The 16,779-nt window shown below is 41.2% G+C and overlaps 1 protein-coding gene across 5 annotated transcripts in view; it reads right to left on the reverse strand.

Moving 5' to 3' along the window:
* The window catches only part of obscnb (obscurin, cytoskeletal calmodulin and titin-interacting RhoGEF b), a 155,916-nt gene that overhangs the window by 87,164 nt on the left and 51,973 nt on the right, over positions 1-16,779 (reverse strand). For all 5 annotated transcript variants that reach the window (XM_088643095.1, XM_088643098.1, XM_088643097.1 and 2 more), the window contains exons 23-33: positions 16,369-16,638; positions 14,250-14,516; positions 10,356-10,622; positions 9,627-9,893; positions 8,878-9,147; positions 8,240-8,506; positions 7,249-7,515; positions 5,900-6,163; positions 2,649-2,933; positions 1,596-1,862; positions 587-853 (exon numbers count right to left, since the gene is read on the reverse strand). In XM_088643095.1, coding sequence (XP_088499221.1) covers positions 587-853; positions 1,596-1,862; positions 2,649-2,933; positions 5,900-6,163; positions 7,249-7,515; positions 8,240-8,506; positions 8,878-9,147; positions 9,627-9,893; positions 10,356-10,622; positions 14,250-14,516; positions 16,369-16,638 — 2,958 coding nt within the window. The remainder of the gene's footprint in view (positions 1-586; positions 854-1,595; positions 1,863-2,648; positions 2,934-5,899; positions 6,164-7,248; positions 7,516-8,239; positions 8,507-8,877; positions 9,148-9,626; positions 9,894-10,355; positions 10,623-14,249; positions 14,517-16,368; positions 16,639-16,779) is intronic.

Raw genomic sequence — 16,779 nt, forward strand, 5'->3', positions numbered from 1 at the left:
TTCAAACATGGATAAACATTCGCATTAGTAAAAAAGAGCTCACACTGACAAAAAAGGCACCTTCAATGAAATTACTCAGATAAATGTCTCATTCATGACCAGAGTCATTAATGAGACAAAATGTGTTTTCTGAAAAGGACAAAGATTCCTATAGTCTTTTTTTTCACCCTCACCTAATTTTTATGGTGTGAAAGTGGAAATATATCAAATTTTACGGATATAAAACAAATACAGCATGAAGACTAGTATACTTCATTAATCAATAAGGTTTTGAAGCTACATCATGTAGTCACACTGCATATCACACAGAAAAAGACAAAGCTCTGGAAACTACAATAAGAGAACTGTAAGACAGTCTGCAACCTACTCTCTGAGCTCCGTAACACCCAAAAAACACCAACAAGCACCAACTACAAGACATTAGCCACCCTGACACTTCCAGCACATACTGACTGCAGGACACAGCAGCCCAGGGTCAGCCACACTGCTCCTCTACACCGTGACAACAACTCAGAGCCCAGTGCTCTCCGCTCCCACAGAAAACCCATTCCAGTGCAGGTGAGGGGTGAAGAGGCCTCATTCCTACCCTCTACAGTGAGCCGAGCTGTGGTGTGCTGGTCTCCACACACACAGCTGTAGTCTCCTCTGTCTTCAAGCTGAAGGCTCTCAATCAGCAGCTCAGCAGTGCAGCCCCTCTGTTTCATCTTGTATTTGTCCCCAGTCTTCAGCGCTGCTGCCCCTTTCCTCCACTCCACTGGGGCTCCAGGTTTCGACAGCTCACAGCGCAGGGTGACCCTGCCTCCCTCTTTGGTCTCCTGGTTCTGGAGCTCTTGCTTGAAAGTCACTGGCAGAGCTGGTGAAGCACGAAGACACGGAAACGACACAAGAAGCAGACGGCACTTCAGACTGCAGTATCTCATGATATATTGGCAACAGAAAATCAGTGTCGTCTGTAAAAGGTCCAGAAATGTCTCAGTACTTATAGCAGTGCTGACCAATATATCATATTCATACACCAACAAACATGAAATACAACATCAAACAATGCTTGGTTCAAACATGGATAAACAATCAAGTCAGTGACACAGCTCAGACTGACAAAAAATGGCACCTTCAATCAAACTACACAGTTAAATGTTTCATTCATGGTCATAGTCATTCATAAGACAATATGGGTCCTGAAAAGAACACTATATCAAATAGATTTCTTTATGTTGTAGCTGTGGACATAGAATATCTCCAAAGCAAAGAAAACATCTACTGGATGAGTTTAAAAAACTGATTTCATGATGTCGCTCTGCTTACTACAGAGAAGAAAAAGAAACTAAGCAAATTTCATTAACAATATGTTGGTAACACATTCAGCACAGTGACTCTCTGAGCGCAATATCACTCAAAAAAACAAATAACAAACTCCAACTACAAGACATCAGCCGCTCTGGCACTTCCAGCACATACTGACTGGAGGACACAGCAGCCCAGGGTCAGATACACTGCTCCTCTACACCGTGACAACAGCTCAGAGCCCAGTGCTCTCTGCTCCCACAGAAAACCCATTCCAGTGCAGGTGAGGGGTGAAGAGGCCTCATTCCTACCCTCTACAGTGAGCCGGGCTGTGGTGTGCTGGTCTCCACACACACAGCTGTAGTCTCCTGTGTCTTCAGGCTGAAGGCTCTCAATCAGCAGCTCAGCAGTGCAGCCCCTCTGTTTCATCTTGTATTTGTCCCCAGTCTTCAGCGCTGTTGCCCCTTTCCTCCACTCAACTGGGGCTCCAGGTTTCGACAGCTCACAGCGCAGGGTGACCCTGCCTCCCTCTTTGGTCTCCTGGTTCTGGAGCTCTTGCTTGAAAGTCACTGGCAGAGCTGGGGAAGCACGAGGACACGGAAACGACACAAGAAGCAGACAGCACTTCAGACTGCAGTATCTCATGATATATTGGCAGCAGGAAACCAGTATTGTCTGAAAACAGTACAGAAAAGTCTTAGTATCTAGAGCAGTGCTGCCAAATATATCATATGCATGTGCCAACAAATATGCAAAACAACATCAAGCAATACTTTGGTTCAAACATGGATAAACATTCGCATTAGTAAAAAAGAGCTCACACTGACAAAAAAGGCACCTTCAATGAAATTACTCAGATAAATGTCTCATTCATGGCCAGAGTCATTAATGAGACAAAATGTGTTTTCTGAAAAGGACAAAGATTCCTATAGTCTTTTTTTTCACCCTCACCTAATTTTTATGGTGTGAAAGTGGAAATATATCAAATTTTACGGATATAAAACAAATACAGCATGAAGACTAGTATACTTCATTAATCAATAAGGTTTTGAAGCTACATCATGTAGTCACACTGCATATCACACAGAAAAAGACAAAGCTCTGGAAACTACAATAAGAGAACTGAAAGACAGTCTGCAACCTACTCTCTGAGCTCCGTAACACACAAAAAACACCAACAAGCACCAACTACAAGACATCAGCCACCCTGACACTTCCAGCACATACTGACTGCAGGACACAGCAGCCCAGGGTCAGCCACACTGCTCCTCTACACCGTGACAACAACTCAGAGCCCAGTGCTCTCCGCTCCCACAGAAAACCCATTCCAGTGCAGGTGAGGGGTGAAGAGGCCTCATTCCTACCCTCTACAGTGAGCCGAGCTGTGGTGTGCTGGTCTCCACACACACAGCTGTAGTCTCCTCTGTCTTCAAGCTGAAGGTTCTCAATCAGCAGCTCAGCAGTGCAGCCCCTCTGTTTCATCTTGTATTTGTCCCCAGTCTTCAGTGCTGTTGCCCCTCTCCTCCACTCAACTGGGGCTCCAGGTTTCGACAGCTCACAGCGCAGGGTGACGCTGCCTCCCTCTTTGGTCTCCTGGTTCTGGAGCTCTTGCTTGAAAGTCACTGGCAAAGCTGGGGAATCATGAGCAGCTGTTCATAAATTACGTGGAAAAGATGATTGTGGCACAAACTGATAAAGGACCCATATTAAAGGTTCAAATGAGTCACTGACTGGTTAGAGAAAACTGGTACCAAGCACGACAAAAATGTAGAAGCAATGCGATTTGTACTGAACATAATAAAACACAAGAACAGCACTTAGTGCTAAAAAATATTTTTTTAATTATATACAGTTGTTAAGCTGAAAAAACTGTCTGTTCAAGATGCCCTTAGTAGGTGAGTTATTAGGTGTTTTATTAACACAGACTTAGTAAGCCAAAGTGTATCCTGAATGCATCCTGAATGCATTGTGTTGTGTTCTCTTTCTTCTTTTTTTCAGCATGGAATAAACCTATTACTTATTCTTTTGTTACTCCATTGAAATGGGTTAAGTAACTTGTCATATAGGCCCATTACAATCAAACATTAGCAAGGTCAGTTGCTTGGATCCATCAAAAAGAAATATGTGAACTAAAGTGAAACTTGATATGTCTAATTTCCAAATGATAATTGGGTTTTAATGCTCAAATTGAAGTTATTTTATTTGTGGTGTTCAACAAAAATGTGAAGAACAGTATTCTCAGGTACCAAAGAAAAAATTCCCAAAACTGCTAGCAGAAGTTTTCAAATTGTTTATAGCAACTATGTTTCATTCAAAACCTAATTAAATAGAAAAGAGTTGCAATTCAAATAAAGAGCTTTACTGGGATAACTTGCTTGGCCAAGAAGAATAAGAACCTTGCTATAAGAGGTTCTTGGAACCCGCCTCCCTCCCCCAGTGAGGGATGAGACAGGGAGCAGCTGCAATCATGAAGATAGGACAGATGATATTTGATATTCTGTCGTTGTGTAGATCACTATCAATCTCATGTCTCGAAAACTGGAGACAATTTTCTCCAACAGTACTACTGGTATCAGATCCCCTTGCTGCAGTGCAAATTCCTTGGGGAACTGCTCAAACACCTTGTCCAGCTCAAAGCAATAAAGTTGGTATGAAGAGAGAACCAAATGTCTGGCGATATTTGCGACAATATGCATTTTGATCATGTTGTGTTGATGCAAGAGTAGTTTTCTGCTCCTCCCTAGCTCCCTCTAGCGTACCTGTCAATGTAAAAGATTACACTTTATCCCCTTTTCTAAATTAGTTTGCCTCTCACATTATAAATTAATGTGGCAAGCACAGTTCTTTATTGTTTGTTTGAAGGACCCGTGAGACACTATAGTTTGCAGTATTTACTTGTTTGCAGTATAAAAGAAATCAGAGAAACTTTTCTCTTCAAGAAACCTGTGGAATACTTTGGCAAATGACAAGAAGTTGGAAAACAAAAGCTCACCCAGTCAATCTATTAGTTAGCTTGAGAGTTTGTATGTGTAGCTAGGGTGCAGACATGGAGATTTCTGTGGGCCTGGTACTAGGCTGAAAATGGGCATGTGCTAGAACTGCATGTACTGTAGAATGAGATGTTAGGAAGAAATTGTTACAGAATACCGCTAGTATCCTTATCTTAGAGTATGCAGCAAAAGAGCCCAGCCCGTGTAGACTATGAGACCCAAAATATCACACCTGTAATGCATCATTTGTTTTGTTGAAACAGCAACACAACAGACCTAGGTTACTCTTTATTAGTGAACTACAGGTAAACTACAGCAAGGACTCAGCAAGGAATATGACCCAATACATAATAAATGATCATACTGCTATTCAGTAGTGATACACTCACACGCTTAGAAAGAAGAAAAACACTACATTAAGTTTCAGTTCCCAGATCCAGGTAGCGTGGTGCAGAAATGACACCCATGAAATATGGTTTAAAACCAGAAATCTAGAGTCTGTTATCTACCTCACCTACTGTCTAAGCAGGTTGCAATGTTCTGTCAAATAAATCCACATTTCTCTCTTTATCTTAATTATCTCTGTATTTCAAGGGGCGTACTTTTTTCCCTACCTCAAATAATCCAGTTCATATCACTCTATACTTGAGCACCAAGATTCTTTTAAATGAAATTAATTCATACTTTGTTTCTTTTGTATACACCACAGCCAGTGTCTTGTGTGGCTCATTGAATTAGCAACATTGATAGTATTTTTACTGCTAAATAAATGCAGCTACAATGCATTACTAATTGATCTAATTTGGTACCACTGTCAAAACATAAATTTCCATGTGCCCATTTGCTTTAATTACATACCTAAAGTAGGCACTTAGCTTATTTAGTCAAAGTACTAAAACCTTCCCTGAAAGACCAGACTAGTGGTTGTCTGTGGAAAAAAAGGACCCTTTTATCCTTCAGAGATGATCAAGCACAATAATGGTCGTTAGTAGGATACGGGAAACAAACAAAAGAGAATCAGAACATGATGACAGTTAAAAGGTTAATCACAAGGTCCACTTTGATGCGCTCTCCTGTGTTAGTAGTCTTTCTTTGGGGCTGAGGTTCCAGGTTTAGTGAATGTGCAGCATTTGGATCCTTCTATCTGCAACCTCTAATCCTCTAAACCCGAATAAACAGTACTGCCATTTCTGAAGTACACATGAGAAAACCCTGTTCATCAGGGTGTCTCTGTCATTCCATTCCCAGGATTATCATAAACCAAACCTTCTAACAGAGGAATAAACCAAACGCTCCATACAAACAACAGAGCTCTGCTTTTTGAAAGCATACAAAGTGATATTATCACTAAAAAGGGGAACACAGCCTACCTTTGCAACTATGGGCATCCTTGAACGTTTAATAAGCATAGGTGTGTGAAAATATGAAGATTATGATGAAGCACTTAAAGTACAGACACAGATGAGAACAGTTAATCACACACAAGGTGTGATTTATTAGTGGCCAGTAAATGAAGAATGAAAACATTCATGATGTTACACCCCAGGGAGTTTATACATTGCCTTGTTAATGGCGATGATGAGGCAATGGTAACACCTAAAAAGTGAAGAGGATTCGCTCCTTACCCTTCACTGTGACCCTGGCCTTGGTCCTGGACTGCCCTGCCTCACACTCGTACATTCCTCCATCTTTCTCCTCTGCACTCCTGATGGTGAGCCGGGCCTCAGCACCTATGCAGCTCATCTTGTACTTGGAAGACGTCTTCAGCGCAATCCCATCTTTGTACCAATGGACTGGACAGTCTTTAGAGGTCTCACACAGTAGCAACACATCTTCTCCTTCCTGGGCATCACAGTCTTTTAAGTCTTTTGTAATGACAGGTGGCTTTTCTAAAAAGTACAGGAGAGAGGAGTGTTACAGTACATGCCTTTCTTTTCAGCTGAAACCTATCTGATTTGAACAGCCTCATATTCAACCTTTTATATCCAACTATTAATGACAAAAGACCAGTAATGCCTCCACCTCTACACCCCTAAATCTACAACTGTATCGTCAGGGAACATTTCAGTAGCAGAATCATCATTCTAAAACACTTTCTGAGACTTTTGTATTCTTGCTGAAATGAGCTATTCTTTAATGTTTCTACATGGGATAGGTTAAAGCATCCTGGAGTGAAGTTTCTATGCCTTTTTGAGGTTTGAGACAAGATTTTAAAGAACCATCACACTCTTGATGATCAATTAAATTACTTCTGTAGCCATACACATTCTCTAATAATATTTCCCTGGGACTCTAACATTGTACTGTAAAAGGTAGAGTTGAACACTCAACATATCCTAATAACCAGCACAAGACACACTCAAAAACAAATACAAATACATTTTTTTACAGTAAATTAAGGCATCATAGAAATCTGGGTAGCAGGGAAAGTCACATTTTACACAACTAAATCACATGAATGTAACCTTTTTCTTCAAAGTTTTGTTAATAAATTGTAGAAATATCTCTGTGTCCTTCAGTAGTTTCCCATGTAGTTTTAGATACAATCCACTGAATTACAAGCTCTTAAATATAGTTTTAATTGGAATGGAATTTGTAGATACAGGGTGTACTGTATCAAAAAGTTATTCTTCTCAGTGTAAATAAAGCTACAATGTAACAACATATATCATGCATTGAATTCACCTCAGGTGCAACTAGAAATTCCTGCTCTCCTAAGTGACTTTTATTTTAAAAATACCCAATACAAACATTACTAAAACAGAAAAATAGAAACAGTTTACTGATAAGACCAGAATCACATTCTTTAACTAGACGCTATAAAGAGAAAACTAACAGACAATGGGATGTTATAAAGAAGAAATGCTCATCTTCAGCCGGAAGAGCTTGCCCCTATATGAATTTTCTGCCCAATAGACCTGTGAGGCTGTGTCTTTCCTGACCCCACATATAGTCCTCTATACTAAATTCATACCATGCACTGTTAGCCTGGCTCTGCACTTCATGGCCCCAATGTCGCAGGAGTAGCTATCGCTGTCATTCTTCTCCAGGTTACTAATGGTGAGAGAGAGGAGGGTTCCCTGCTGTTTTATTTCATACTTGGTGCCATCTTTCAACTCCATCACACCCTTCTTCCAGGTGACTTTGCTGACAGGAAGTGTGGTCTCACACTCCAGAGTCGCAGAGCCCATCTCCTCCACCGTCAGGTCTTGCAGCATTGTGGTGAAGTTGTTTTCTTCTTCTGAAAGTGCAAGCACAGAGTAATGACTGTGACCTGTGTAAGAGCAGCAATGCATAAGTGTGGAGTTTGGCTCCTTCAAACAATGCCAGCAGCTACTGTATATCACCTTGTAACTCACAACTGGCCCACTGAAGCTCAGGTATGAGCCTGGTCAGTACCTGCATAGGAGACCTTCTGGGAAAGGAGCTACGGTCGTGGCAGGAAGAGGTGATAGTGGGACCAGTAGGGGGCACTCACCCTGTGGTCTGTGAGGGTCCTAATGCCCCTGTATAGTGATGGGGACCACCATACTGTAAAAAAGCACCTTCAGATGAGATGAAAAAATGAAGATCCTGGCTCTCCGCGGTCATTAATAATCCCAGGGCATTTTTCAAAGAGAGTAGGGGTGTTACCCTGGCCTAATTTCCCCGTGGCCTTTACCAATCATGGCCTCCGAATTGGCTCCATGACTCCTCCACAGTGATATCTAATATGTTGTGAGCGTACTGGCACACGTTGGCTGTCATCGTATCATCCAGGTGAGGGCTACACACTGGTGTGAGTGGATGGGAGTCTGCATTACCCGTGAAGTACTTTAAGTGGATTATTATTTTACTATGATTAGATGCAGACCAAAGAAATAAAAAGAAAAGGCAAAAATGATATGATGTTCCTATTGAACTCTATATTGCAACACTATATCCTTAAAAACAATTTCCACCCATCCCACGATTCAAGGACTTACCCTTCACGTCAAGTTTTGCTCTGGTTTTGGAGCTGTCTGTCTCACAGCTGTACTCTCCTGAGTCCTTGGCTGTGGTGTTGTGAATGATTAACGTCTGCAAGCTGTCTTCCTGGATTATCTCATACTTGTGGCTCCTCCTAATGGATTTGCCATCTTTGTACCACTTGACACTGGCTCCAGGCTTTGATATTTCACAGCTCAGCACTGCATCTTCCCCCGGGGTCACCCTGCAGCTCTGCAGCTCTTTGGTTATAGTAGATGACTTCTCTACAAAGGTAAAAATAAACACTCAGAAACAGAGTGCTCAGAAGATTGTCTATCCATCTAGGCAAATTGTCTTTCAGCTTCTCAACACGCAGCATCTTATACACTACTGAACAAAACATGACATAGCTGAACTAAAAGAAAAAGTAATTGTGGTGAAAACTATTTTGGATGTTGAAAATATTATTTATGAGGAATTGATCACATCAGTGATATTTTTTTTTAAATGAAAAAGGTTATTTATATGACATTCTAAATCGATTTTTATCCTACATCTTTTTTTTTTTGTTGTTGTTTATTTCTCTTTCATCTATTTTTTTGTTCTTAATGTAAAATGTCTCATGTGGATGATACAAAGCACAGTCTTTAGTGACCTTTGACAAACAGTGTGGTCTTGGAGCTGAGGTTCCTGGCAGTGAATACTACGTCCCCAGCATCAGAAGCCTTCACTTCCTTGATGGTCAGCATGTACTTGCGGCCCTTGTTGGAGATCTCGAATCGACCATCGTTCTCCACTGGCTGCCCCCCCACACTCCAGGAGCAGTCATCAATGCTCTCATGTGACAGGATGCACTCAAAGCTGCAGGTCTCCCCCTCCTTTGCCTCTGCAGTCTTCAGCCTCTTGGTAATCCCAATGTTCAGGTCTAAAAGGACAGAAGCGGACATAAGATGAAAATTCATGGCACCACCTAGTACTGACACATTCAGGACATTCAGGGTCTTTAGCTCCATTTATTTACAACCATTACTGAATTTCCTCAGAAGAATGAATATGAGAGATCATTAAGTGTGTAAAATAGAAAAATATATGAATGTATGAAGAAACAGCATATAACAGTATGAGGAAACAGCATATCATTAGTGCAATTCAGAAGGCATGCTTCATGTGTAGCCACCAACACAACATTCTTGGTGTGTTTAAATATGATGATCAGAATCCCATACTCAAAAAAAGTCATTACAATAAAGCTCCCTCACCTTAGGGCTTATAACAGTAAAACAACAAAACCATACTTCAGCTCATAAATAGATCGAATGATTGCTTAAAACATGCTTTTTTAGACAGCTCCTTTAATGAACTCTCAGTGCGGTAGTGCAGATGTGAATGCAGTATGGTACCCACCTTGAACAGTAACCTTGGACTTCGCGATGTCTGTGCCAATGTCACAACTGTAGAGCCCAGCATCCTCCTTAGTGAGGTCATGGACAATCAGACCAAGTGCCTTCCCAGCATGCAGCAGTTCATACTTATCGGAAGCAGTCAGGACAACACTGTCCTTCTTCCAGACAGGGGTGACTTTGGGTTTGGAGGCTTCACACTCCAGTGTGATCATCCCTCGCTCCTCTCCCACTACATCATCCAGTGACTTCAAGAACACAGCCACCTTCTCTGGAGAAGGCAATGAAAAAATAACATTAAGGACTTGATTATCTAGAAGATGTCTAACTGTCCCTGGTGTAATGGAGCAAAAATGACACACAACTTCATATTATAAATGGAGGGCAGTGATATACTGTAAGACTCCTAGGATGCTATTTATGCATATGGGTGATGGTATTTTTAAGTTCATAATGCTTTTTACGATTTCTTTAAAATAACTGTAAGCTGTGAATAAATTGAAGATTTCTTTGAATCATGCTTAATTGTATCTTTTTCATAAGGAACAGTTAATTCTTTCTCTTTGTGTTTTATATATTTCCTGTCAAAACCTTTGCTGCATTACAACAAAAGCAGCAATGAAAGTGTGTCTGCCCAGATCTTGACCAGTAATACTTATGTCCCATTCATTTCCATCTTTGCCTGTATTTACTGCTCCTTTGGTGAAGATCTTTGAGTTAAAACAGAACTTACCTTTAACCGTGAGGTTTGTCGACTCAGTGATCTCCCTTACTGTGACCTTCACAGTCCCAGAATCCTCAGGGGCCAGCCGCTTGAGGGTGAGGGTGTGGCGTTTGCCAATCTGCCTGATCTCATTGACATCATTGGAACAGAGTGGGTTATCATTGAGGAACCACTGCAACGCTTCATCATCGTGGGACACCTCACAGCAGAAGAAAGCACTACCATCCTCCTCCACCTCCACTGACTCCAGGTGCTGGATTATCTCCACTTTGCGAGCTGCAGACAAAACAGAAAAACACGTCAGAACAGACCGTGCGGTAAAGATGAATGAAATCTCATACATTTTTCCAGCAGTGTAAAGTTTGTTTCTGTTTTCCTTCAACAAAGCTTAAAACCTGAAGGATTTAGCTACTGTAGGAACTGGAAAGCTTAATACGTGAATTGTCAAATCGGCTTGATACAATTAGTGGAGTGCCTCAGGGATCTGTCTTAGAACCTCTGCTTTTAATTATTTATCTCTGTGATCTAGATTGCAACATAGTTAGCAAACGACAGCATTCAAGTTCACAGATGAAACTAAATTTAGAATATTTAGCAAAATATCACAAGTAGACATCTTTCTCAGATGGCTCTGACAGATTGTGCTGCAGCTGTGCGACTTGGAGAGAAAATAAGTGCAGGCATCCACACAATATTAAAAGACCAAAAGCAGAAGATTACAATCAGGAAAGAAACACAGAAGTCTTCCAATGGTCTGATCATCTAGACAGGCTAACCAAAGGGTTGCCAATCAGACCACACAAGAGCTAAGATTGACGGTGGCGAAGGGAATGCTGGCAGTTAAGTGCTTATTCACTAACTTGTTCTCCCATATATTACGAGGAGAAACATATACGGTAGTTTGGCTTGCCATAGTTTGAAAGAGGGTGAAGTACAGTTCACTTTCTGTTATAGCTTAGGGAAGAAGAAGGAAAAGACACGGTTTGCTGTTCTATACTGAAGTTAATTTAGGAAGGGAGAAGCACAGATCTCTCTCTCTCCTCATAATATAAAGTACAGACAAGGGGAATCTGGTCAGTTAAAAGCAGTTAAATTAGGGCAGACCAAATTAGGGCAGGATGGTTAAATTACATTCAGGTTAGTCCTTCCGTAGGCCTGGTTTCATGATTCTTCACAGTTTTATTAGCTGCTTATCATTCAGGTTATGGCAGGTAAGGGTGCAATGACCTTACTAACAGGATGTCAATGTGTCAACACCATGCTGCTGGTTAAGAGACACGTGTCACACAAACACTAAAAAAACTGCAAAGGACAATCAAAAAGATTTAGATAAAACTTAAAACTGTAAACACCTGGCAAACACAAGATGTGCAGATTATTAAATGCAGGTGGCAGAAACATAAGCTACAGACACTGACCACTGAATTTGGAGAAGCCAACTAGGAAATAACTCAGATATTGATGTTGACACATGATTTACATCTTCTAGACAATGTGAGGAAGCAGTAAAAGGGCAAACAGAATGTTAGAATATATAGCTCAAAGTGCAGAATTTAAGTCACAGTATGTTGTTTTAAAATTGTGAATACAATTGGAAATTAACTTCAAATTTATTTTTTTAATTTTAAAAGCCTGTGTTCTCCACTTACAAACTAAAATAACTCATTTATAAGAAAGCTTAGACATATAAAGATGCAGATTGGACTATCAAGCCTGTTTGTTATTTATCACCTTAAGGATCTCTATTAAAGTGGATCTGCAACACTATTTTTTTATTTTGGGGTTAGAAAGAATCAGCATTGATGAGTGCATTTCAAAGCACAGTAAAAGTCAAATGTACACAGGAACTTCTAAAACCTCCAATTTACATCACAAAATATATGAAATTTCCAGGAATGTGCAGTACAATGTTCTACGATACTGAACGAGGCAACAATGTAACAATGTAACAATGTGTTGCAGCCCTATAACATTGTAAGCAAGCAGGCTTGTAAATACATCTCTTCTAATCCAATAGAAATATACTGTAGCTCTTCAACTTCGGGAAGGGTTTGCTGACAAATACAACTTACTTCTTAACTCTGCCTGCAGATCATGTTGGAATCTTTCTGGTGTGAAATATATGCTGCACAACATGTATTTATTAGCTCGTTCATTGCATTGCATTAGTCATTACAGCGAATAGTGAGCAGGAAGGGACCACATCGGTTCATAATTCATGGGGATTCTCGCTCTCACCCATGGTGTAATCATGGGTTTGCGACAACATGGCAGCATTTAGTCCTTTTACAAAGTTCACGATTTTGTGCATTATTTAAAATTTCTAACATTTTTCAATGGAAAATGAATTTATTTTGTTACCAAGATTTAATAACAGACCTGAGAAACTGGGACTACAGATTCCCTTTAAATTACTTTTATTATGGAGCTTTTCTATTGTAGACAGAATTAAGTGTTGCTGTGCTTTCCCAAATGAGGCCCCATCTCTCTCTTCTCTCTTCAAGCTATTCATGCAGGCTGATTTAAAGATGTTTTCTTTTGATAAGGGACAGCTCCCAAATGGGGATGCACTTAGCTAAGCCTGGCTATCATGATCAATGGTCATCCATTGGCGCCTATCTGTCTAGGGAGTGCCAGATGGACATCTGGACTGCATTCCTAAGTGTCAGGAGTAAGTGACTCATATGTCACCTTTATCAACCAATCAGGGACTGGTAGGGCCGAGTAACCCACGTGGGTCTCTGATGCCCATGAATCTTTCAACCAATGAATGAGCTGAAGTTCCTCCAGGTAAAAACAGGCAACAGAAGAGACTATTCTAAGGAGAATTCTGGGAGAATTCCAGGGGTGCGAGACAATTCCAGGGCAGGACGGCCCAGGAGCAGAAGGCTCCCAAGGGCAGGACATTCTCGCAGCGCGCCTCCTGACCATCCTGAGACTCAGCCTGGACAACCACGTAACGGCCAGTGTGTCCGAGTGCCAGAACTTTGCTTTGTTCTAAGAATCGAGAGCGGAGGTTGCCAGCGTAACCAAGGGATCCACCCGAGGTTAGCATCAGCAGCAAGCCTCATGAACAGGTCGGAACTGTGGACAGCTAAATCAGTGTTCAGAACTAGCGCTTCATCAGGAACGAACTGGTCCTCTTCCTGACCTGCTGGGACCCACAGTCATCTTTTCTCCTGTGCACAAACTCTTGCCAGTTTCAGCCAAAACTAACTAGCCAGTCTTCAGAGAGCATCAGCAGCGCACCGTCGGAGGCCGCACAGCACAGTCTGGCACGGAACCAGAGAACGCGGTTTGGACAGCAACAAGCCTGCAACTGCTTCTTTGTGCCCGCAGGAGATCTGAATCCCGAGAGATTGGATGAGTATTCAACTTCACTGCATTACAGCTCGAGAATTCAATTGTTATCCCAACCAGTTGATATCAATTTAATTCCTAAGAGTTATGTACTTGTTTTGAGTATCTAATGTAGAAGTTATAACCAAGTTCATTTACGAAACGGTCTAAATGAATGATATACTGAACGTATGTCCTCTTGATATATGTAACTCTTCGTAACTGAATGTATATCTTTTGTATTCTGATAACCCTCACGATAAGATCTGTTAGGTTTACATGCACATTCAATTTTAATAAATGTATCGTCGTGTATTAGTACCTGTGTGTGCGTTGTTTGAGTTATATTGCATGGTTGGATTCTAAGGCCATTAAAAGAATAAATTTCGTGATTTACTGCTACAATTAATAATTGTCCCAGTAAATGCCCAAGCCCCTACAGAACTAGTGTCTCGTGAGAGCGCACTACACTATGAAACAGTGGGCCCAAGATCACAAACATGTACATCTGTACATTTTAAACTCAGTTGAAAATTAAAGCTTTCATGCCACTGAGCTCCTGACCTTCCACGGTGAGTGTGCCTTTGCTCTCTGCATTGCCAGCCTTGCAGCAGTACACTCCAGAGTCCTCGGGTATCAGCTTCAGAACGGTGAGCTCCATTCGGCCTCTGTCCTGTTTCACACGGTACTTGCTTGAGGCCTCCAGGAGGGCTTGGTCCTTGTACCAGTACACCGTCTTAGGAGGGGGAGAAAACTCACAGCTCAGGGTTGCAGATCCCTTCTCCTTGCCGTTTGCATCTTTGATCTGCTGCAGAACCAGCACCGGAGGTTCTGTAGTGAGAAAAAGAGGACTGTTAGTGCTACTATCTTTAAGAGAGGAATATTAACTGAATAGAACTGATGTGAAGGAGATATAGAAGCTGTTGTGTTTGATTGGGATTTTTGATTGGGATTTATTTAACACATCTCTTGGAAGAGAAACACCAAATGCCCTAGAATGAATAGGGCTGAAAGTTTTTAAAGACTAGTTTTTTTGTAATATAGCCTAGCATCGAACCATGTGATGAATAACCATTAAAAATATTCCATTGTGTTACTTTATTGCAATAATATGTCCTGTGAACACCATGTAAAATACTTGAAGATAAATAAAGGACATTGCAGATACTGTAGCTCATGGGATATATCCGTATAAATTCCTACCATAAACTGCCTTTTGAGTTTGTGTTTTAACTCTCTTGATATATGAATGTCCTAAGTACAAATATGTAACTCATCAAAATTACATTAATTTGATTTTATTTCAAAGATAAATTACACCCTGTGGAAAATAAGTTATATTCATACAGTATGTGTACAGCGTATCAGGTAGATATCCCTGCTTGTAATTTTTCAAAGAAATCCAATTTGTACTTCCAATATTCCAATGTTCAGGACTCAATCTGAATGAATAGATTTAATGACTTTACTGACTTTAATGACAAGTGCTCCTCATCATTACAGGGGCATTTTCTAATGCGACAGTTTAATTGTTCATTGCTGTTGTAACATAGTGGAACCTGAGTGTCTTCACAGATGCCCAGACATTCATGACTGAGGTTCACAGCCTCAGTAATGACATGGTGATGCAATACTGTGCTGCAGGAGGTGCCATTCTTCACCTGAGATGTCCAGCAAAGACCCAGACTACTTGGGCATTAAAGTAGCCCATGGCACTGTTCTTAAAACCATTTGTACTAAGCCCTGTAAACTGAATAAATTCCACACTGGCTTGCACAATCTAGTCTAACTAAAATCATTAAAATCTACCATTAATTAAACTGGAGGACCAATTTCTCACTCTTACACGTGTCCAATTTGTTATAGTTCCACGATCTTGCCACTAGAAGGCGCCCCAAGCTGTGGTTGCTGCTCCAGATGCACAGCAGAAGCACAGACCAAGCAGAAGATTGTGTAGTGTACCTGGGCCTCCATGTCTCCCCTCCTCATATTTAAACTGCTCTCAGACTTTGCAGTGTCCAGTATTGTTTACCTCTGTGTTAAGCTCTAGATCCTGACTTTCTTGATTTTTTTTCCTGTTCCTTGTCCCGATTCCTTCACTTGTTAGCTTACTCCTTGTGTTTGTTCTTGTTATTTGTTACCTCATACAGTAGATTCTTGGACTGTTGGAACCCACACAGGGCCCATTCCTTTTTATTCTGAGTTGTCAAGACAGCTATTATAAAATAATGAGCTACCAACATGGAGCTGCGCATCTGGAGCAGCAGCCAGAGTTTGGGGTGCCCTCTGGTGGCAGGTTGGTATAGCACAATGGGGCTGATAATTATAATTATAATTGCTTACACTTATATAGCGCTTTTCTGGATACTCCACTCAAAGCGCTTTTACAGGTAATGGGGACTCCCCTCCACCACCACCAATGTGCAGCATCCACCTGATGATGTTGCCTAATGGCAGCTGCGAGTCACCCAGTTGAGTGTTGCAATTCCTGGTATATGAAATGGTTCCCGTCCTACATAAAGCACTACAGAATCATATAGGATAATTACTATCTGATGATAATTAACTCATATAGTATATTATCATTTTGAATGCCAAAAGGGGGTATTAATATATTATTAATTGGTTGTTGCAAGCCTCAAATTAATGAGGCTTGAAAAAACAAAACACCTGAAAGCGATACCTTTCACAGTTAGCTGTGCAGTAGATTTGCTTTTGCCAGCAGTGAATTGGATGGGGCCAGTCATGTCAGCTTTGGTCTTTCTGAAAATGAGGCGGTGCACAGTGGCATCATGCTCAATCTCCACATCCCGACTGGCGTGGAGTGGCTCGCCGCACAGTGTCCACTTCGGCGGCTTGACCTCCACGACACTGATCTCCACCTCAAACCGAGCCTCAGCTGGTTCTATCACCTCCACGGAGCTCAGCTCCCGTACGATGGTGATGGCTTGCTCTGAAAAAAAAGTTAATTAGTAAAGTTAGTTGCTTCACCCATATACCATCCTTACATTTCTCTGTGATACAGTGAACTATATAAGGTGGTTTATTAAACATGGAAGAACAGAGTGTTGATGAACTCTAAAAGTCAACAGGA

The sequence above is a fragment of the Lepisosteus platostomus genome, chromosome 8 (assembly GCF_059453375.1).
Source record: "Lepisosteus platostomus isolate fLepPlt1 chromosome 8, fLepPlt1.hap1, whole genome shotgun sequence".
Classification (NCBI taxonomy): Eukaryota; Metazoa; Chordata; class Actinopteri; order Semionotiformes; family Lepisosteidae; genus Lepisosteus; species Lepisosteus platostomus.